Source organism: Lynx canadensis, chromosome A1, assembly GCF_007474595.2.
Source record: "Lynx canadensis isolate LIC74 chromosome A1, mLynCan4.pri.v2, whole genome shotgun sequence".
NCBI classification, from domain to species: domain Eukaryota; kingdom Metazoa; phylum Chordata; class Mammalia; order Carnivora; family Felidae; genus Lynx; species Lynx canadensis.
Window position 1 is genome coordinate 80,720,663 of NC_044303.2, and position 22,620 is coordinate 80,743,282.

Here is a 22,620-nt window from a genome sequence, read left to right on the forward strand (position 1 = left end):
CTCCTCTCTTGTCCTTCTCCAGGCTGGTTTCCCTCAAATGCAAATCTGACTTCCGTTTGCCTGACTCTGATTCTGCTTTGGGTCTTAGGCTGAAATCCAGACTCCTTGGACCTGAGGGGAGAGCAGAGCAGGAGACCAAGGTGCTGTTGGGCCAGATGACATAGGGGGTCTTGTAGATCACCCGAGGACGTTGGGCTGCCCTCCGTGAGTTGGGGCTGCCGGGGCAGACCCGTGAGGTAATGTGACCAGAGTCTGGGGAATCATCTTGGCTGCTCTTTGGGGTGTAGACCACAGGGAGTCTAGGGCAAAGGCAAGAAAAACAGAAGAGGAGGTGGCAAAAATCCAGGGAAGAGCTGATGACCCTTGACCCGCAGTTAGAATAGTTTCCGTGGCAGGAGTTGCATACTTTGGTTTCATGCAAAGCGTAGGGATGATTTTCTCGCAGACCGCAGAGGGGTGTGAAAACAGAGTCCGAGGGGACGAGGCTCTGGCCTGAGCAGAAACCATGGCTGTTGGACGGGGAGTCTGCTGCAGTCCAGTGTGGTGCTCTGTGCCCAACATCCTGCAGTAGACCTGTCCGCTTCGCTTTGCCGGTGATCAGTGTGGGTCTGATTGGACACGGGCCGTGATGTGAACTTGGAGCTTGTGCGTGCACGAGCTCCTTGCACTGCAGGAAGTGCCGCCTTAGACCAACTTCAGGAGGTCTCCTCATGATGCTGGATCAGGTGACCCCACTCCGTGGCTGCGGACAGGGCTGTATTCAGTGCGTGCTTTGTGTGTGTGTGCGTGCGTGTGTGTGTATGTGTGTATGTGTATGTGTGTACACTGCTCTTCTTGTTGGAGTGTGAACGTGGAGGGCAGCATCCATGCAGTGGGTCGTCTTGTACTTCTGTCCCCCGTGCTGGCATGTAGTAGGCTCTCGCTGAAACTGTTGAATGCCCAAGACTAAGGAGGAAGGGTAGGAGAAGTCCTAAAATTGAATTCATCAGTGTTCAGCTTTAAGCACTTAAAGTGATGGCTGGCCCCATCTTCTCTAGCTCCTGTCACACTGGTCTGGTGGGCCACTCGGACATGCTTCCTTGGAATGATGGCTGGTGCTTCTGCAGGAAGCCTGGTCTCAGCCATGGCAAGCTGCTGGAGAGGTGTCTGTGTGCAGGACTGTGATCACGTGTAGCACCGATGAATTTAGGATGGCTCAGTTGTGCTTTGAGGGTGGACTTCCTCTCCTCTTAGGTCAGACCTCAACACGGGGACTGATGAATTGGGCTTGTATGAAGGTAGACTGCCAGAAAACTTGTGGGAATGTTCAAGAACAATAGAGGATGTCCGGGCCTTTGGGACTCGTTTTCCTTCTCTGTGAGATCTAGGTTTCAAGAGCATCCCTAGGTCTTGGGACCTGCTGTGTGGTCCTCTGAGAGGCAGAGGATGGGATACTGTAATATTTCTACATCAGTTTATCGTGTTGATAATATTTGCTTGTTGCTCTCAAAAGGCACTTGTTTTTAAAACGCTGGTGGTTTCAGGACGCCTGGGTGGCTCAGTTGGGTGTCCGACTTCAGCTCAGATCATGATCTCCTGGTTCGTGGGTTTGAGCACCGTATTGGGCTCACTGCTGTCAGGGTGGAGCCTGCTTCGGATCCTCTGTCTTCCTCTCTCCGCCCCTCCTCTGCAGTCTCACTGTCTTTCTAACAAACATGAAAAAAAAATCTTTAAAATTCTAGCTGTTTTGTCCTTTCATAGCTGTCCGGTTTTGTCAGAGCTTCTTCTCGGAGCTTTTTCATGCTTTGAAGAAACTTTTAAGGTGCTTCTGTAAGAAGGGTAGCCTGGAGATTTTCCAGACATGTGGCCAGGCCAGTTCAGACATGGTGCTTTTGAAATGAGGCCCCGCTTGGTTGAGTAGGACCTGCAGGATCATGGCACAGCATTAGATGGCCTGTTCCCTTTCACTTGGTGACTTCACTTGGGTCTGAAGACTGGTTCCAATCTGTAGAGTACCATTCGTTACCTGCATCCTTGGGAAATGTATCGCAGACACTGTGTTGTGTGCCACGACGTTCTGTTGCTGGCCCAGTTCTAGGCTGCAAGAACCCACTGCTGACCGTCCTAAGCTGAGGGGAGAATTGGTCCTAGAAGTTACTTCTGGTAGCCTTCTGGTTACGTTTTCCAGAACAGGAAATGCTGCTTATATAAGTTTTTAAAAAATAGGTTATGTTTTTTTCATGGTCAGTGAAACTAATTTGTTAATTATAGTCTTCTGTGTTACACTAAATCCATCAAATGAAGTGAGACATTCCTGTTTCTGCCAAAGGGAGAGATCATTTGAGCCCATAGGTCTCTTACAGAAGTTTTGGTTTCAGTGAGTACATAGCTGTTCAGTAAAATTGATCTCTGGTTCTTGCACTTTGTGAGACAGTGTAGCATGTTGGTTTTCTCTTGCTGGGAAACCAGTTACCACAGATGGAGTGGCTGAAGACGACGCTGTTTACCACCTCTGTTCAGCATTGAGGCTACTGGTCTGGGGAGCTTGGCAGGGCTCTGTGCTCAGGGTCTCACGGACCGGGTGGTGGATGATGGGGCTCTTAGCGGGGACCTCGAGGGGGAACGTCGGTTTCCAAACTCCTGAGGTGGTTGGCAGAATTCACTTGTTAGTGGTTGGGACCGAAGGCCCGGTTTCCTGGTGCCATTGGCTGGGTGTCGCTCTTTGGTCCTGGGGCTGCTCCGGTCCTAGCCGTGGGCCTTTGTCTTCAAAGTGGCATCAGTTCACCTGTGTCTGGTCTTGCTGCACACACACCTCTGACTTCTCCCTGCTCCGATGGCAGGAAGCTGCTGGCAAAGGGCTAGATCGCACCCACCCAGCCAGTTTCCCTTTGACTTTGCTCAGGGTCAACCCTGAGGGACTTCTGCAAAACCCCGTCTGCTGTGGCTTGTAACAGCACGCCTGCAATGCCGTCGTGTCACGTTCTGAGCCCTGAGCGGATTGAGAACAGGACTGTGGTATCTGGCGAGCAGGGTGTAATCCTGGTGCTGCACCAATAGTGGTGGCCCCAGCCTCCTTTCCCACCTTTAACCGAGCTGGACGAAACAAACTGGGGGAGAAGGGACCAGCAGCCCCCGACCCCAGTTGTGCTCAGGGTTAATTGAAGTGGTGTGCTGGGGGTGACTGAGCGTCCTCTCTCAGTGCTGGGGGCTCTTTGTGCTGATGTGCACACGATAGGGACGGGCACTGGCACCCGGGGGGGGGGCATGAGGACCGAAGGCAGCAGGAAGATGGTCGTGCCTCTGGGATGGAAGAGCAGGTCTTGGCGTGGCAGGACGGTGGGGGCTTAGTCCTGTAACGTTGTAGCCTCCAGCACTCCTGGTAAGGTCCCCGGTTTTCTGACTGAGCCGACGCGCTTGTGCTCTGCATGGTTGGCTCCTTCTGCAGTCAGGTATGTCCATGTCGCTTGTGCCACAGCCCGGACCCAGGTGGGCCCGCTCCTCCCCGGGAGGCCCAGCCAGGCGTGCAGTGGTAACTGGTTGTCGTGCGAGGGCGCCCATTCCAGTCTAGAGGAAGGAGTGTGGAGGAAGCCAGGGGCATGTTGTCAGCTTGCGTCTGGCTGCCCTCTGTCCGTGGCAGGCTCGTACACAGCCTGATTTGCTCTCTGTTCCTTGATCCTCATGTGCTGCTGCCCGGGGGGTGGCCCGGGGGCCTCTGGCCTGTCCTCTGTCCTGACCGTGGCACTGCCCTGCTGAAACCACCCCTGTACACGCCCCCCCTTACTCAGATGGTCACGTCCAGGAGCTTTACTGTATGGGTGGGACTTCTTGTGACTTGACCCTTGTCCACTTCTGTCCTTGCCCCTGCTCTTGGACTTCCTGTCCCAGGCATGTCAAGTTCCTGGAGATGTCCAGAGTACTACGCTCATCAAAGTAGTAGTGTGAGTACTATGCTCACAAAGTGTGTGTGCTGTGCTAGGCGCTGTGTGAGTGGCTTCACGTGTTACGTTGAAACCTTGTGATGACTCCCTTGAGCTGAGACCCTGAGCTGGAGAGGTTGAGGAACATGGCCACAGTCACTCGGCTATGAGTGTTGGGGCCAGGTTCAAGCAGGGTGTCCCCGGAGGGGGTCCTTCCTGTGCCCCATCCTGTCTGTGCTCGGAGCCCCCCGTGGCCTCTGCCCCCCATCTGCACGTCTCCTCCACCAACCCGGTCCCTGCCGTTTCCCTCTGTGGCACCTTCAACGCCGTGTCCTTGCTCGGACTGTGGACTCCTCGGCCTGCTTCTAAGCTTGAGTTTTTGGTGTCTGTCACTTACTAGGCACGGAGTAGATGTTGGTTGACTTGGTAAAAACACCCGAGGTGCCCTCGCTAGCCTGCTGGTGAAGGGGCTCGGCATGTCTGTAGAGCCCTGTCTGGTGTCTCCACTCGCCCTTCTCCCCGCCCCTGTTCACGCCTTCACTGTTCCTTCCGGTCTGGTCACTCCTTCAATTTTTGTTTTCTTCCCTTCAGGGCTTGGCTTCCCTGAAGGACTTGTGGCTGAGGTGTAACTGAACAGGGAGCCCCCTTTTCTCCGTCAGCAGTGGCTGCCGGTCCTGATGGTGAGGGTTGGCCCGAGGGGCCAGGTGGCCAGCTGTGCGTGCACAGGAGCCTCTGGTGGAGCACAGTAGGGGCTACCTGGGGACCCGGTGGCTCTGCTCTTCAGGGGAGGCTCTTAGGCATATCGACCACACAGACTTCTAGAATCAGAAAGGACCTGGAGCTGGGGTGCCAGGTGGGGCCGGGAGAACACGATGTGTGTGGCTCAGTCGGTTGAGTGTTTCCGACTCTTGATTTTGGCTCAGGTCATGATCCCGCAGTGATGAGATCCAGCCCTGCGTTGGGCTCCGAGCGGAGTGTGGAGCCTGCTAGGGATTCTCTCTCTCCCTCTGTCCCTTCCCGTCTGTCTCTCTCACTTAAGGAAAAAAGAAAAAAGGGCTTGAAACTGGTTAGGAACTTGTATTGGGCGAGCATGTGTAGCTGTGCTCTGAGGAGCTGTGCAGGTGTCCTGTGGAGAGCAGCAGACCAGCGCTAGAGCCCTGTGTGGGGTCCAGACTGGTCTCTGCCCCCTATATGGAGATAGGAATTGTCCTCAGCCACTCACTGGGGAGACCCTAGGAGGGTGCAGGGAAGGGTGGGCAGGTGCGTATTGAAGAAACCCACGTAACTCTTGACCTTTTGTTCCCTAATCTAAAAAGGGCCCAGATTCCTGTTGCAGGCTGGTCCTTGTCCTTGGGTGACTTTGGAGACGGGTCAGGTAGAGGCACTGATGGAGCGGAGGCGGGTTGGGTTGGACATGCGTTCTGGATGCGTGTGGCGTGTAGGCAGGGCTGTGGCGGCTGAGGAGGGGGGCAGGCCTGCCCCGTGCTGGGACCCCCAGCCTGTGGTGCGCTTGCATCTGTCCCTTTAGGTGCCGGGGGGGGGGGCGGCTTGTGTGGGCCAGCCCGGCCGACCGCACGCCTGGCCGGGGGTCGCTGGCAAGGCTTTCCCCCAGCGTCCGGTGCACCCTCATGGCCTCGCGCAGTGGGGAAAGGATTTCTGGGTAGGAACCCTGTATTCTCCTGAACAGCACTAGGCTGCAAGTGTGTTCTTTCTGCTTTGCGGTTGAATAGGATGGTCAGTGTTGGCCAGTTGAAGGGGAGGTGCTTTATCGAAGGACTATCTTTTATTCTCCAGTAAGGCCTCTTGGTTAAAAATGTCAGGACTGATGAGTGGGAGCGGCATGAATCTAGAGCTTGAGCATGTACGGTCTGCAGAATCCTGAGTGCTCTCTTTGCCCAGAAAAGATGCTGGTCACTTAGCGTGGTGCCTTCCCACCTCTGTCCTTTTTCCCACCTTGTTTGAGGCTTCTCAGGATGTCTTAGTCCTCACTTCTCTACTTGGGCTTTAAAAACCAGCAGAATCCCTGCTGGCCGCCTGGGAAGGGGAGACCTTTTCCTGGCAGGTAGTTGCCCGAAGCAGTTTGCGTCCCTGAGGAGTTCCTGTAGGTCCTGGGAACCGGCGAGAGGGCCAGTTCCCAGTGAGTGATGACCAAGCAAAACAAAGTCCGAGGCCTCTCAGACCACATTTGGATGTGAAATCTGCCCTTCGTATGTTTTTGTAAAAAATAGTTTTCTAACCAGAATATGTATTTCCAATCTATTTTATATTAGTCTGCATTGGGTGTTTTCTCGGGTAGTTGAGGGAAACTCACTGGTCTGTACTTGAAGTGCTAGGACAGGACATGCTGTGGCTCTTCCCACCTTCCTCCAGGCTGAGGGGGGTGTGTCCCCTTCCATCCCTTCAGGGAGGACTTGTAGGTTAGAACGGATGGGGTCCCCTTGGGTTGCAGAGTTGTGGAGCTTTTAAAACATTCCAGAGTCCCCCTGGAGAGCCTGACTTAATTAGTTGGTTTTTAAAGCTGACCCAGTTGGGTCCCTCAAATTAGGGTTTGGTGAGGTGGGGAGAATTGTGGCAGTTTCCCTCAAACTTACAGAAAGGCCAAGGATCCTGCCCAGCTTAGGACAGGCACAGTGGGAAGTGTACTTTCCTCAGGCCTCCTTCTGGCAGAAGCAGCCAGTCGGCTGAGCTGGGGCGGGGGTTTTTGAGGCAGTGACTGAGATCCTGAAGTGACACGGGGCTGATCTGGTCTGTGGATGGTGAGGGAATGCTTTCATTTTCTGCTTAAAAGATGCTGAGGGTAGTGTTGAGGAGCTCAAACAAACCTCCTGACCTGCCCCTTGCCCTTTTCTTGGAAAAACCTGAGCTAACACATTAGAAGGTAGTGTGACGTCCTGTGCCGTCACTTAGGTCACCATACAGACACTTTGCCGCCTGGCTCTGAGTGTTCACGTATTCTCTAGCCACTTAAACCACGTGGTAGGCCTCCACATGCCTGCCTCTGAACACCCCGTATGTACGTCTTTAAGATGAGAATATTCTTCCTTAGTTTCCCCACACCGTTCTTCTACCTTTCACGTTTATTAGGACTCTTATGTTTTTGGGGAGTCCAGCGTTGTTAACCCCGTAGAGTCTGGTTCAGGTTGGACATTTTAGGTAAGGATTCTACACACTGATGATCTGTATTTCCATGGGTGCTATCAGAAGTGCTTCATGTTGACACTTCATACCACTGGCACTGAGTTCCATCCCTTGGCTAAGGTGACATCCGCCAGGTCTCTGCATTGTAAAGGTGGTCTTTGTCTTTGTGCTTAGTACATAATCTGTGGGGTGGTGCCCCACAGCCTTTCATCTGATGCACTTAGCATCCTGTGATGACCCTTCCTGAATTGATTGGTGTCGTGGTGGTAGCTGCGTGGTACTGGGGCCTTCTGGTGCACACTGCCTTTGAGATCTTGGTTCTGGGCAAGGACGTTTGGCGGTGGTGTTTGGCTTGCAAGTTAGAAAGTTGTGTGTGTTTTGGCCGGTGGAAGAGCTTACCTGTGCTTTCAAGAATCTGTGTGAAGGTCATACGGTGTCCTTTGTGAACCTGGCCATTCACTTCTGAGCTCTGTTTACCTTTTGTGCCAGCTTTCCATTGTCCATCCAGCAATTATTAGTCCCCGACTCTTGCTGACGCCGGGAGCTGCATTTTACCCACGTGGGCCTCAGGAGCATATAAGAAAAAGTTAAGAGGAGGGAAGGAGTACACATACAACATTTGTATATGAGGAGAAATGGTAGAAATGCAGAGAGGTGGAAATAAGTTCCTAGAGTTGCGTACCAGCGGCTTTGTAGCAATACTGACTACTTGCCATGTGGCCCCTCAGTGCCGAGTCAGCCACAAGGCGGTGCTGTGAGGGGGGCATGGGGAGCCCCGGTCCAGGGAAGGGAGACCAAGATGGGGAGTGGGTCCACGAGATGCCCGGTGTCTAATGTTTACCAAGGGGCAGTGCTGGTATTTGACTCCAGGTTTAGGGAGAGTCCACACCTTGTAAGTTTAGAATAACCGGTCTGCTGCAGCAAGGGCACCGGGTCAGTGCAGTTAGTCGGACGCCCCATGAAAGGGAAGAGGAGAGGTGCATTTTGAGGTGCGGTGCGATGCGGTGTCTTGTTGGTAAATGTATTCACGTAGAGACCAGCAGCCTGTACCATGCAGCTGAGGGGATTTACATGTGACTTAGCAAGTTTACCTGCAGAATCTTTGTGTTCTGTGTGTCCCCCATCATGATGGGTGTGACGTGTAACTCCCTGAAGCCTTTCAGCATAGTGAAGGATTTATAACCTAGGAAGGACTTTGAACCAGTGATCATTAGCAACTTTATTTAAAGCTTGAGTAAATGCCGTCCTAGCTGCATTTGCTAATTCTTTCAGTGTGAGGTTATTAAATTGCATGTTTATTATGTGGGTTTTGTGTTTGTATACTGGTTGTAATGTAAAACAAAGTGTGTGTGTCTGTTCTGGATCATCATCGGGAGTCTCACGGCCATCAGTCAGATGTCCTATTTTGAGGACCAGGGCAAGGCTGCTTAGGGGCTGGGAAGCAGGTGTGGAGGTTTCACAACTGCCCTGGCTCTGACCTGTCTTCGCCCTGACGAGACCTGGAAACTTCCCATCTTCTGAGATGAAACTTATTGTCTTCAGGGTGTCTTTGAGCATCTCGTTGGGCTCATAATGGGGTAGCAGGGAACGTCCCGTGATGGGGCAGCATTCCCGGGGAGCCTGCCGTAACACCGCTGGGGTAGAAGGGGATCCTTTGACCATTTATTGGATAGGACAGGTTCAAAGATCTTGAAGAGCAAGTTTGTATTTCATTGCAAGTGGAGAATGGGAAAGTGTTTCTCCAGGTGGTGGTCAGTCTGCACACAGTTGATGAGGACCTTCTGGAACCCTGCTTTGCCCTGGGGAAAAGTATCCATGCACAACATGTGTCTCTGGAGCCTCAGCCATGTGTGGCAAGTAGGGTGGAAGCATGCAGGTGGGATCCAGGGCTGAGGCTGGAGTCCTGCTGGAGTGGAGCACATGGGGTTGGGGTGCGGAGAGAGACGCTTCACGTGGCCAGACTTGAGAAGGTGAGTGGGCGGATACCTGGGTGGGTAAAGCCAGCAGCTCCCTGGTTGGCCTTGGTTGAGCTGAACCAACAAAACATCGTGGATTTGATGAGCTGTCCCGAATAGGAATTGAAAGAGAATCTGAATTGTGGCATTTGGGGTCTTCCTTCCTTGGGATATGTCATACCCTTGAACTTGAGGGGAACGTTTCAAGTGTGGAAGATTATAATAGGCACAGACAGGTACCCAAGCATTTTAGCATTTTTGGAAAGCTGCTGCTTTTGGTGGTGGTTGCTTTTGTTTGTTTGTTTGTTTTTTGAGCAGTTGGGCCCAGCCCTCAGGACTCTCAGCATAGCCCTGCCAAGGTTAGACCTCAGACCAGGAGGCTGTAGACTGCTCTAGGGAGGCATTGTGCCAGCAATCACGTTGTAGTCCTGTTATGTCATTGTGTGCCTGCTAACAGGCTCTGTTAAATGTACGTACCTTGAAATAACACTGACCTGAACGTCTGTCTGGGCATGTGGACGGCATCTATTCAAGTCTCCTGTCAGGTACCAAGTACTGTCTTCTCTGCTCACTCAAAACTGGAACTGCTTGTCTACTGAGAGTTCTGTCTGTACAGGGTTGAGCAGTTTAAAGAGTACTTTCTCAGTTTGTCGTGATAGCTAATTGTCACGAAGACCTTTGGATTTTCACCTTTAAAAGTCCTGATCCGCTTCTGTGGTCCCACCGTGGCTCCCTTCCTTTGGATCCCCGAGAATGGGATGGATTTAGTGCGCTTGTCCTGCCTCCCAGCTCCTTGAAACATCTCTGTATCTTGGTTTTCACTAATTGCATTGTCTAGTAATTCTTAGTTTTTCAGTACTTTTACACATTTAAATGTTGTACCAGAAACCTGTATTTCTTTTTTTTTTTTCTTTTAAACAGTTTATTCATTTTGAGAGGGAGAGACAGAATGCGAGTGTGGGAGGGGTAGAGAGAGGGAGACACAGAATCCGAAGCAGGCTCCAGGCTCTGAGCTGTCAGCACAGAGCCCAACGCGGGGCTCGATCCCATGGACCGTGAGATCATGTCCCGAGCTGAAGTTGGACACTTAACCAACTGAGCCACCCAGGTGCCCCAAGAAACCTGTATTTCTTGATCTTTCCTCTTGGAGCTCACCCCTGTGTGGAAGAGGAGGAACCCACAGTGTGACTCTATGGGGCTTGGGGGGCAGACTGGATGAGGGGCACTTTGTTATGGCCTTGAGTGGTGGGATTGGCCATGTTCCCCCTCAGTATTCGGTGGCAGGGCTAGTGTCTAGAAATTTCCTTTTTGCTGTGCTGCCCCTTTCTTGGTGCTCCAGCCAGAGAGGGCAAGCTTTTTCTGGGGCTGTTTTTGTTTTTGGTTTTTTTTTTTTTTTTTTTTTTTTTTTTTTTTTTTGGTGCATCTGGGCTGCATCTGAAACAAAACAAAACAAAACCCCCCACAGAACCCAGACAACCCTCTGCTGTGCTTCTTGGGCCCTGAGGCCTGTAGCCAGGCTGCTGCTCCCAGTCTGAGTTCTGTTCGCCTCTGTTCTGTATGTAACGTCCAGGGCTTTTAAAAAGCTGGACTTTGCGGTTCCTGTAATATGAATAAAGGCCCCATAGCTGACATGAATGTACAGCTGTGTAGGTGAGACGAGAGGGGGCCCTGTAAGGGGGGAGGCTGGGAACAGGTGTGGGAAATCTGGGGGGAAGGGTCTGGATGCTCTCCCTGAGCAGGGTAGAGGGATGAGCCTTCTCTGTACCCCAGTTCCCGTGTCTCACTCCAGCTAGAGGGCGGCCCCGGCTTGAAGTTTATGGTGGGGCTCTTAGGGTATTTCATTTTAGGTAGAATCATCTCCTTTTTTGTCTTCTGTGTCTGTTAGTGGGTCCAGTAGTACCTGGACTTGGTGACTTGTTAGGGATCTGGTGTAGGCAGCCAGCTTTCCTTACGGGCAGAGGTCTGAGTGCTTGGCCTCCTCCTGGAGAAGTGCTGCTTCCTGTCCTCCTGCTAGAGCAGTCACCAAGGTGCTCCTGGGTCCCCTTAGAAGTATGGCCCATCCTTTCCTGTGCTGTGGAATCCCCTGAGGCCTTGCTTAGATTGCTCATGGCCCCTGCCCCCTGCCCCATTTAGCGCTGCAGTAAATTCCTTCTTTATTACTTAAAGCCTCTTTTGTCATTTTCAGTGGAACTTTGGGAGAGATGAGAGGTAGTTCGCATTTGCACTTTCCCAGCTTTTTTTTTTTTTAATATATATTTTTTAACGTCTGTTTATCTTTGAGAGAGAGACACACACAGAGTGTGAGCAGCGGAGGGGCAGAGAGAGAGGGAGACACGGAATCCGAAGCAGGCTCCAGGCTCTGAGCTGTCAGCATAGAGCCTGATGCGGGGCTCAAACTCATGAGCTGTGAGATCATGACCTGAGCTGAAGTCGGATGCTTAACCAGCTGAGCCACCCAGGCACCTTTGCACTTTACCATCTTTGAGATGTTTCTCAAAGTTTGACTTTTGTAACTATTCACGCTAAGTTTTAAAGTTAATGCAGTGTTACTTGTTACCTTCCTGGCTCTAAACGTTAGCACCTAACTTATTTGAGTCCTTCTGCCCCGACCCCTGTTTGACACCGGAGGGCTGCTCTTTTCAGACTCACCCCATTGGCATTGCGGACAGCCTGGGGGCCTGCTGCAGGCTGGTGGGGCGCTGTGTTTGTGCATGGGTGTCTGAGCCCACTGCCCCGCTTGCTGTGGACCCCCGTGTACGCCTGTAGGGAGAATGCAATGGTTCACCGGCTTCCTGTCTTGTTCTCCCAGACCATCACACCGTCGTCCTGGGGGCTGGGTCTTCTTTGTAAAATAAGGTTGGCGTGAAGTCTTGAGCACAGCGCCCAGAGGCCTCCGTGGATGCTGGAGCCTCCCTCCCTGCCTGGTGGGGCTTCGGCCTCTCTGCTGCTTTCTGTTTGTGGAGGCTGAAAGCCGGCTGGTGCTTTCTTTGCTCCGGTGGTCTTCCCCACTTCTCAGGGTTTTATCACCCCCCCCCCCCGCCACCCCTTCCTGTAGACCACCTAAAACATGGGGCTGGGGTTTCTTTTGATCTGGGTGGTCCCTGCCCTTGTTCGTATGTGGGTGTTGATACGGTCAAATGCACAGCGTTGAATATGCTTTAATTCTCATTTTAAAGTGGAAAGTTGTTTGGGGGCACACTGGGTGACTGGTGGGTATTGATAGAAGCCATCACCAAGCTAGTTTTATCCCTGGAGTGGAGGAGTAGGCAGGACTAAGAACAAACCTCCAGAAGCCAAGGGGGCGAAATCACTGCAGAGTCCTGTTCCTCCCGTGTCGCCATCAGTATGGACCATTTGCAGTAAACTGAAATAGCAGGACTTCAAGACTCCTTTCTACTCCTCTTGCCACAAAATCCAATTTCTCTTGACAATGTGATAGGACAAAATTATATTTTTAACTTGGCGAACTACACTCCAGAACCGTGCCAAGAGTAAGTTTCTTGCGTCAGAAATAGCTTCCTCATAAACTCCCTGGAGGAGCTGACCTGGCTTCTTGCATTTGGAACATTAAAGCTACAAGAGTTGAACATGCTTGGCTGGCCTCCCCTTGTGGGGGTCTCTCCTTTAGCCCTGAGATGGTAGAAAGAATGTCTGTACGTTCCCTGTGATTTTCTTGTCGCATGTACCCAGGGTGTCCTCAGCCAGGGGCATAACTTAGGCACGCGTTCTCTTCAGTGGCTGTGGTTGGTGGTCTGCAGTCAGTGGGTGGTGGTCGAGCCCTGGGAAACGTGCAGAGGGCAGCCGAGGCAGCCCACAGATCTCCACTACCCTGTTTCTCAGATTCTGTGTAGCCCCAGTGCTGCAGGGGGTCCCCACCCTGCTCACTGGGGTCGTGCACAAGATGCTGGGAGGATGTGTGTGTCACCTTGGCTCCCGGGGCCGCTCTGCCTCTCTGGCTGTGGGGTTGTGACCGGTGGCTCAGGGCCAGCCATTCGCTGCTGGGATGGCAGGCTCGTTGCTGTTGCCTGGGGCTGCGTAACCTCAGTAGGAGGAATGTTCCTGAAACTGCAGCCCATGCCGGAGACAGTAGACAAAAAGATGGCCCAGAACTTAGGACTTTTGCACTGTGGCTCTTACTTTTTCGACTTGTTACCTGAACAGTGCTGTTTCATTTAAGCTGGTTAGAATTTTATTTCTAGTCGAAAGATTTGACTGAGGGGGTCTTTGTTATATGAAGAGTGACACCATCAACTTGGTGCTGTGGTTTGCTTTTTTATTGTGTGGAAGACGTTCTGATTTCCAGTATTATCAGTGACATTTGGAAGTCAGGGTGAAGCAAGGCCCCCATTGTGAGCTGGGGGGGGGTGGTGGGGAGAGCCTTTCAGGCCTTACTACGTTAGGCATCCTTTAGTTACATTTTTGGGAACCCTGTCCCACTTCGTTGTGAGGTGTGTCCGCACTCCACAGAATGCAGAGTGACATTCTGTGACAGCTGAGCCATCCAGGGAAGAGGTGTGGGCACCTGATTTGAGGGGAGAGGTGTACATGCGGTTGGGACTCCCGTGGCGGTGGACATGGTGCTGGTTTTCAAGCACCGTGCTCACACTTCTGGGCACTCGTTTCTCAAGTTGGGGCCTGGGCCCTTCCCTCTAGTGGGCCGCACGGGGGCCTCCTTAGGGACAGTATGGCACGCAGGTCTGCAGTCCTGAGTCGCAGGCACTGTGCTGGCCTTCCTGTCGAGTGCCCACGTCGCTGCTGTGAGGACTGGAGCACATGGCTGTGGTGGGCAGCCTGGTTGAGACCCAGCCCTGGGGATGCTTTCAGGCCGCCTCCGAGAGACCAGAGCTGTGTCCCCCGGTGGAGCCGCTGGGAACTGCTGACCCCCCAGGACCTGCGAGGTAGGTTGTCCAGGGCACTGAGGCTGAGGGACCTGTTACTTAGACGCCGAGCGGCGGTCTAGGCGGTGGAGGTTGAAGGTGGTGAAGCCCTCTGTCGCTCTGCTGGCCCTGCCTGCCTTCTGGTTCCTAGGGCACCTGGTGTAGAGTGGCGGACCAGTCGAGGGTGCGTGAGAAAGATCGAGTGCTTGCAGGGCCAGCCTGTGGACACATGGTGTCTTTTCTTCTTGGAGGCTACGTGAAGCCGTCACTCCTGAGCAGTTACGTGACGACTGCGTCCAGAGTTTGGGAAGGAAGGGAAAACCTCGTTTGCTCTGCAATAAGAAGTGCTTTGTGGGGAACAGTTTTTCCTGTTTGAATAGCTGAGGGTTGTTTTATCCAGCGAAGAGGTTTTAACTTTGATCCTTTAGTGTTAACTTGGCCTGAGTCTAAATGACCTGTTTCACTTAATGTCTTCTTTGTTTTTGTTTTTTTTTTTTTTTTTTTTTTAGATGTACTCTGTCCCCTTCAAGAATCCCTTCTGTTGTGGAAAATGTGGCATGTGGGTGTATTGCCAGTTCTTGCCAGATGTTGTCATTCAGCCCCCACATCTCCGAGACTCTGAAGCCCAGAGGTTTATCCTCCTGGCTGCGTGTTAGCTACAGATAGGGTGTTGCTGTGCTCTCAGGGTCATCTTGATGCTGCATTTCTGGCCTGGGCCTGCCTGTCTCCTTCAGATGGGCGGATACCCCCAAAGGCTCCTACAGCTTCTGCTCGGGGCTGGCACGCATCATCCTGCTCGGAGCTGGTGTGCGTGGGTGCGTGGACCGAGCCCACGGGGAGGCGTGGCAGGGGGTGGGGAGCGGATGCTGGCGCTAACTGACCAGCTGCGGTGAATTGGAGTTAGACCAAAGAGTCGGAAAATGGTGTGATGAATGGGACGGTTCTAGATCGGGTCCGCATCTGCTCTTAGAACTTGTGCCTTGGAAACCCGTTTACTTCAGAGCAGTCTTCTGTTGCTTAAGGCTTTCCTGAGAACCACGGCGGCTTCTCCTCATGCAGCCCTCCTCTGTCAGGTTGAGGTTCGTGCATTTGGGGAGCTCTCGCGGGGAGGGGGGGGCGTGGCGGGGGTGTCACCCTCCTGTTACTGCCCTGCTGGGTGGATGCTGGTGATGTCTGCTTCACTTGTGTGGCACAGCCCCGTCTTCCTGTATAGGTGAGCCTTCCTGATTTCCGGTGTGTGTTCAGGAGCTAAACTTGGTAGTGCATGTGACCGTGTAAGTCAAAATAGAAGATGTTTAGAGGACTAGAGGAAGTTCGGGCTGGGAGGGTGAACCTGGCCAGATCGCCCTGTCTTTGGTGGTATGTGTTAGCCCTTCTGGTGACATCACGGGCAGGATTTCTGGGGTTAGTGGTCGGGGGGTGGGGTGGGTGCTCTGAGGGGTTGGTTTGTCTGGGCCTCTGCACGGCGGGCGGCCTCTCAGGCCTGACTGTGACCTCCTGACACAGATGGTGCGCCCTCCTCCCTCTGCTGTTGGTTTAGAGCTAAGGGACTCCACATCTGTGAACATGCGTGCTTGTCCCTCCTTTTGAAAAAACCCCTCCTGACCTCTTGGAGCAGGTGCTGGTGGAATGGGGCTTTGCCCTGCCCCCACCTCTCCTGAGCCATGTGATTCTCTTGCCCACTGGTGGGCTGGGGTCCTGCTGACTTCTCCTTTCCCGTGTCCTGTCATCCACCTGGAACCTGGTGCAGGGTGTGGCTCTGGTGCAGGGGGGCACCCTAACCTTCCTCTGTGGCCTCGTAACTCCTTCCCCTGCTTTCCTCCTTCAGCCTTCACGAGGTGTCCTGGGAAGGCCTGCTCTCTTGACCCTGGTTCTCCTTTCCTCCCAGTTGATGGTCCTCCTCTAAGTGGTGTCCTGTGTCGGGGGGGGGGGGGCTTGCAGGTTGGCCAGTGGCGTTTCTCTCCCTCCTCAGGCGGGGAAGCCGGCGCCCGGACCATGCAGTGACCTTCCACAGGGGCCCTTGGCGGGCCTGTGCTCCTGTGCCGGCCCTCCGTGCCCTTCCTCCTGGTTTGGACTGGACGCTCCTAGGTGTGGGGGGCCACAGGGCCCGGTTGGTCTGAGGTGGCCCAGGTGTACATGTGCTGTCCCAAACTGACTTCCCCTCGAGCTCCTGTTTGTGCAGAGCGACTGGCATGGTGGTTGTGTGTGTCCTGCGGACACTGCCGCTCCCAGCCTTGTGCCGCGCTCTCTGTCCACTCCCCGCCTTGTGCCTCGCTCTCTGTCCACTCCCCACCTCATGTCTCGCTTGTGCTGCTTTGTTCGGAGCTCTTCCGCTCAGCCTTCCCTTTCTTTCAAGGTTCTCTGCAGGTTGTACCTTGTTTAGGGACACCTGGGACTGGCCGGAGTTGTAAAGAAACAGCCTGGAGACTTCCTTGGTAGCTTTTGGTGTCCCCTGGCATAGCCGTGTGCTCTTTTGTTGAGTTTAACCCCGTGTGGGCGCCCCCCAGTGGAGATGGGGGGGCGGGTCCCACCAGAGGACCTGAGAGCCCGGTTCTGCCCTGCTGGTGCTGCTAGCCCCCGTGGCTGGCCCGTCTGTGATGTCCTGTGCTGCCTGCCTTGGGGTGGGGATGCTATTTATGCTGATACTTTGAGGAGGATTCCAGCAGTGCCCTGCTTTGGCCGAATCAAGGAGAATGATGTATTCGGGGGTAGAATCTTTTTGGTATTTGGCATTCTTCCCTGTTAAAGGAGGAGATGATTATCTTAATTATCTTTATCTAATGAAATAGTTTCATTTACTGCTTTTTTTGGTGGAGAAAACTGCAGCCTTCTTCCTTGATGTGTTGGTGTTTGGTAGATGTGTGGTCCCGTGTGAGCTCATAATGGGGGCTGCAGCCAGAAGGGAGCCCCAGGTTTCTTGGGGCATCTGGCAGGTGCCCAGTTGGGGACCCGAGGTGTAGAGGAGAGCCGTGTGTAGCGATGCTGCTGCCTCGGTGGATCCAAGTCCAGGCTGGGGAGGGTGGGCCCTCTTCAGGCTGCATAGTGTGTCAGCAGGTTCTTAGAAGTCCCTTCTGGGCTGGGGAGGCGGGACTCCCGGACCCAGAGCCTCGATTTAATATCCTTTCCTTCCTGTTGCAAGGTCTGTTTCCCCAGGCAGGACCTTTCGCTGGGGTGCTGTGGTGGCCTTATTGGGCGGCACTCCCCTGCTGCCGAGGGCATCTGTCTGCTCTGCGTGAGCCCTGCTTACAGCAGCTGCCCTTGAGGCTCACGCTGCCTGCACCCCTCCCCGTCTTGGCCTCCTGTGCTGCTTGGAGTTTGCGATTGTTTCCCACTGTGTTAAGAATGGGCTCAGGTGAAGCTGACCGTGGTTTCCCCTCCTGAGAGTTGACTGTGTGACAAGGCAGCGGATAGTTCAGTGTTGGGCAGACCGCGCAGGGAATGGCCGTTCTGCGGAAGTGTTCCCACATAGTGCTAGCCATCCGGGGCCAGCGAGGGCGGGGAGCCGGGCAGCAGGTACACCAGAGCCTTGAGCAGACCCGTGTGCAGGCTGCGGGGCTGCCCTTCCTCTTGCGTGCTGGTGTATTTCCCTCGTGAGCCTTGGGGTGCCGCGGTGTCCACGCTGTCAGGGTGGACAGGTGAGTGGGAGGGAGGGCTGGGCTGTCAGAAGCAGCAGCTTCAGGGGTGGGAGTTTTGGGTGGGAACCTGAGCACTTTGATGGAGTAGGGTCCTTCGGGATGCAGAGAGGTGCAGTGTCGTGCTCCAGGGCGCGTGGTGTGGATGCCTTTACTTGCTTCTCTGGTCCCGTGAGGCCTCTGCTTCTGGGCACCCCCCAGGTATTGAGGAAGCTTTTTTTCTTGGTAACTGTGTTTTAGGAAACCGTTTTCTATGGTAGAATGTGGTTATTAATGGGTCAGTATTATAGGAAACCTGAAGCTTGGTCAGCAAGACTTCAGTTCTTAAAATCTGTTCCTTCTCCAACATGTGAGACATTTGCATGTTGCTTTCTGTCCTTGTCAGTATGTTTTTCCTTCCCATTTTTAAAAAAATTTTTTTTTAACGTTTATTTATTTTTGAAACAGACACAGCATGAACGGGGGAGGGGCAGAGAGAGAGGGAGACACAGAATTGGAAGCAGGCTCCAGGCTCTGAGCTATCAGCCCAGAGCCCGACGCGGGGCTCGAACTCACGGACCGCGAGATCGTGACCTGAGCTGAAGTCGGATGCTTAACCGACTGAGCCACCCAGGCGCCCCTCTTTCCCATTTTAAGGATGAGAAAGCAGAAGCCTGGGAGGGCTTCCGTACATTGTGAGGCTATAACAAGCGAGGGCAGCCTCCACGCAGGAAAGGGCCGGCTGCTCAGGGCTCAGGCTCCTTAGTGCTGTGTTGTCACTTGAAACACGCTGCTCACCTCTGTCCTGCTCTGTCTGGGGGTCGTGTTTGCTCCCTGTCGCTATAGTATTGTTGCTTTTGATTAGTAAAATACTAAATACCAACAAATTTAGTATTTTGAGGGGGGGGGGAACAGGATCATTTTACTTCAAGAATATTGGATTCTGCTGTATACATTTAATTCACGTAAATGCGAAAGTGAGGGTGAGTGTTTGGGGATATGCTTTTCCAATATCTCTGGGCCACAGAGTGGTCCCTCCTCACTGTGAGTTTGGTCTTGGTCTGGAGTGGAGCCAGCCTGGGGAGAGGATTCACACCTTCCTTGTCCCTCCAGGGCTTTTTTCCCCCTGCTGCCTGGAATCACATGGGGTCAGGGTTCCTCAGAGATGCTAATTTAACTGGCCTGGGGTTTGGCCAGAGTGTCTTGGTTTTCTGAATCCCTGGAGATGCAGCCTCTCCTGAGAACTTCTGCTCCGCCGCCACCGGAGGCAAAGCGGACCCCAGTGTTGGCTTCCTTCCTCCCGCTGGCTCCCGACCCCAGCCAGGGTGGGCGGTGCTGCTCTTTGGGCGACATGGGTAGGCCCAGAGGTGGGGCCAGTGTCGTTAAGTGCGGAGTGCCCCGGACGGCGGAGTGTGCCGGTGTCCTGGTCGTTCTCCCGCGTGTGGGCTGACTTGTGCCGAGACGCTAAAACAGAAGTTCTAATGAGACTTTTCCCCTAGTGCAGACTCTTTACTCAAGAGTTTTCTGGTTCTCTTTTTCTTTTGGTTGAATAGTTTCCTAATTCGGGAAATAGTCTTTTTTTAGAGCTGGGCTTTAGTCAGAACATTTCATGGATTCAGAATGTGTGTTTCTCAGCGGCAAGCGTTTGTCTCCTCTCGTTGTGTAGTTTCCTGTGAAGAAATGTAGCACAGATGTGAATCCACTTAAGTTGTGGGGTCACATGGAAGCCCGTCGGTGGGAAGGTTCGGCCAACCAGACGCTTCCTGGTATCCAAGTAAGAAAGATATATAGTTCTGGAATAACAGGAAGCTGCAGCTTTCAGCATCCTGTTTTTCTGGGTTTTGTGACTTGCTGCCTCACCACAATGAAGGTTAGTAGACCTTTTTATGTTAATTCTTCTCATAGGGTACTGCGTATTTAATTTTCCTATCTCTAAAACTGGAACTTCAGAGCTGAAAGACGGGCAGATTAGCTGCTCCTGCGTTTTACAAAGGAACGTTGATGTTCGACACAAGGAAGCAGAGGCCTGTCAAAGTTAATGCTCTTCATGGTGCTCCTAAAAAATGCAACTAACATGTTAAACAAAACGTAGGTAGATGCGTCCGCCTAGATAATGCTCATTTGACTCGTTTCTGAAATCTCACAAATGAATTAGATTCTGTGTTGTATAAGCTGATTCTAAAGACGCTCTGTTGGAAGGGGTGCTTTTTACAGGAAGGGTCTGGCGTGAAATTGATTCATTTTGTACATCAGCTGTGTGAGAAATGGCACCAGTGACTGTCCGGAATGCTTAGATGTGGTCACACGTAGGCGTTAGGCTCTGTTCAGTTTCTTCCAGCTTTTAGAAAAAGCAAGCTGTGTGTCCAGCTCCTCCCTTGACTCCATGATTTGATGGCCTCCTTTCTTGAAGTTCTTCAGTTTTTCTTTTGTTTGTTGGTGTTTTTTAAAATTTTTTTTAACGTTTATTTATTTTTGAGAGAGAGAGAATGCGCATGAGCACATGAGTGAGCGGGGGAGGGGCAGAGAGAGGGAGACACAGAATCTGAAGCAGGCTCCAGGCTCTGAGCCGTCAGCACAGAGCCCGACGCGGGGCTCGAACCCACGAGCTGTGAGATCATGACCTGAGCCGAAGTCGGACGCTTAACCAACTGAGCCACCCAGGGGCCCCTGTTTGCTCATGTTTAAATAAACCTACCTCATGGTTTTTACTCATTTCAGAAATTAAAGGCAGAAGGCCATTAACTGAAGAATTTTGAGGAAGGCAGCAATTAGATTTGGAAAGGCTCCCCTTAGCTGCTCTGTGTGTGAATGTCCCGCATGGTGACATTTAGCACCGCAGGGTGGATGGATGGGTCGACTGGTGCATTTATCCATTCAGCAGACGTTGGACCTTTTGTACTGTGTGCTGGCCGTTTTGCTAGATGTTGGGAGTTGTAAGCTCTGGTTTCGTGGGTTTTCCAGTGTAGGGTGGCTATACACGTGGGATGTGAGGTTGTCCTTGAGGTGAGTGTGCTGGGAGAGCTTGGTTAGGGCGCCTGACCTAGTCTGGTGCGGAAGTGTGGCCAGGAGTCCTGTGAGGACTCAGGGGGTGGGGGCTGGGAGGCAGGAAGAAGAGGGGTTCCTGGCAGGATGTGAAGTGGAGGAGGGGAGGGAGGAGGGGAGAGGTGGCCGGGCCCTCCTTCTCCTGACCCTCCTTCCTGGAATGGCTGGTGATGTCTGTTCATTTTTGCCCTGGTGCGAGAAACTTAAGGCTGTTAACACAGTTTATGTTTGGGTCTCTAAATACACCTTTGTTATCGACATCCTGAAAGAAATATTTTCATAATTTTTCTGGCACCGTTGTAGGTGATTTTACTGTTACAATCTTTTGTGGTGGTTACCTGACGATCAAAAGCCTTGTGTGTCCTCCAGGCAGTATTTGGGAGTGAGATCTGTGTGTGTGCCTGTGCGCACACTTGCAGACCAGCTGTAAGGTATCTAGGCAAGCTGACGTGTTCTCTCAGCTTGTGTGTGTGTGTGTGTGTGTGTGTGTGTGTGTGTGTGTACGTGCACCTGCGTGCTGGGATGGACTCTCCTGTGTGCCGGGTCTGTAGGTGGCCGAGGTTGGAGGAGGTGTAGACTAGCCTGTCCTGGTCAGGCCTCAGTGCAGTGCCTGGAGAGCAGAGGTGTCCCCGGAGCTACTGGTCTGTCCCTCTTCCGGAATCCACTTCTGTCTTCCCTTCCTCCTGCTGTCAGCATGTGTTTCTCTTGCTGTGCTTGGCTGTGGAGTGGACTTGGGGCTGGGACAGGATCTAGAAGCAAGCCCAGTAGCTCATGGGGCTCCACCCCGTGTTGCCGAGGGGGTTGGGCCAGGTGGGGAGTTGGCAGTGAGGACGCTGGTCTCCTGCCCCACATCGGAGTGTGCCTGCACCAGGAGCTCTGACTGGCCCCTGCCCTCTGCTGGAAGCTGAGGCCACCGGTCTGCTCCTGCAGGCTGGGCTGCCTCTTAAGGACTTGCTCAGCGAATCCTGCTGTGGTCCTCCCGTTGCTGTGAGAACTTCGTTTGTCCTGTACCCGACAGAGGAGACCCTACTAACTTGTTTAATTTTTCCTTTCAGACATTTGATGCAAATGATTTGTATCAGGGGCAGAATTTTAACAAGGTCCTCAGTTCCTTAGTGACTCTAAACAAAGTAACAGCAGGTAAGAACTTTTTATTGAACTTGAGGGGGTGGGAAGACCAAAGGGCAAAAACATGTGCGTTTCGGTTGGCAAGGCAGACATGAGCATTATAGAATTAAAAAAAACCCAAACCTATCCTGTTACATTTTTGGCTTTAATTTTTGCTGTGATATTTTCTTCTTAGATCAGAGTCTTGCTCTTCGGGCCTCTGGTGGATAGCAGGTGTTTTCCTTTCTGTGGGCAGAAAGCTTGCTGCCTGCCACCTTAGCAGAGGAGAAAGGTGTTTTGTGTGGGTGGACTCCCAGGCTGTCTTGGAGCTAGAAGCCCTTTCTCTGGGTTTTTATTTCTTTTGATGAAAGCTTACATTTAGGGAGCAGGTGTAGTGCCAGTTTGAGAGGTGTGACCATGACAAGGAGGCAGCCAGCGAGGTAGCCCTAAAGTAACCCCCTGCCACAGCCAGGCTTTCTGCGGGCTGTGACGGTGCCCAGGGTACGGGTTCTGCTGTGTTGGGAGCCCGGGCCCTCCTTCAGTGAAGGGGTGAGTGGAGCTGAGGACACCCTGTGCTGCTCTTCTGGGCTCCCAGGTACGGGGAGGACAGGAGAGCTTCTGTGCACATTTCTTGGAGGGAGGCACCGCCTGTCCCTGAGCACCGAGAAGCTCTGTCTTTGGAGAGCTGTGTGGATCTAAAAGGACTTAGTGGCGCTTCTGTCTTAAAGTCATTTTTATTTTTCCATTTCCCTCTACACAGTTTTAGTTTCAGGTTTACGGGGGAATGTTGACCTTGGGGTCTTTTGATGAGAACCTCAAGTGGTTTTCTGAGGGGCTCTTGTCCCTGTTTTCCTGGCCCTTCAGAGGGGGTGTGGGGAGGAGCAGAAGCAAAGCATCGCAAGCTGTAGTCCCAGCTCTTCGGTGCTCTCTGCTCAGGGCTCAGGTAGCCCCCTCCTAGAACTTGCTTGCTGGGATGGCTGTCTGCACGGAGGTG

At 52.9% G+C, this 22,620-nt stretch overlaps 1 protein-coding gene across 7 annotated transcripts in view; it reads left to right on the forward strand.

The window, feature by feature from the left end:
* The window catches only part of ARHGEF7 (Rho guanine nucleotide exchange factor 7), a 134,751-nt gene that overhangs the window by 36,269 nt on the left and 75,862 nt on the right, over nucleotides 1–22,620 (forward strand). For 5 of the 7 annotated variants that reach the window (XM_030314193.2, XM_030314233.1, XM_030314200.1 and 2 more), the window contains exon 3: nucleotides 21,575–21,659. In XM_030314193.2, coding sequence (XP_030170053.1) covers nucleotides 21,575–21,659 — 85 coding nt within the window. Of the gene's footprint in view, nucleotides 1–19,293; nucleotides 19,348–21,574; nucleotides 21,660–22,620 lie in introns of those variants that run through there. The other 2 variants (XM_030314208.2, XM_030314227.1) reach the window with 2 other exon arrangements.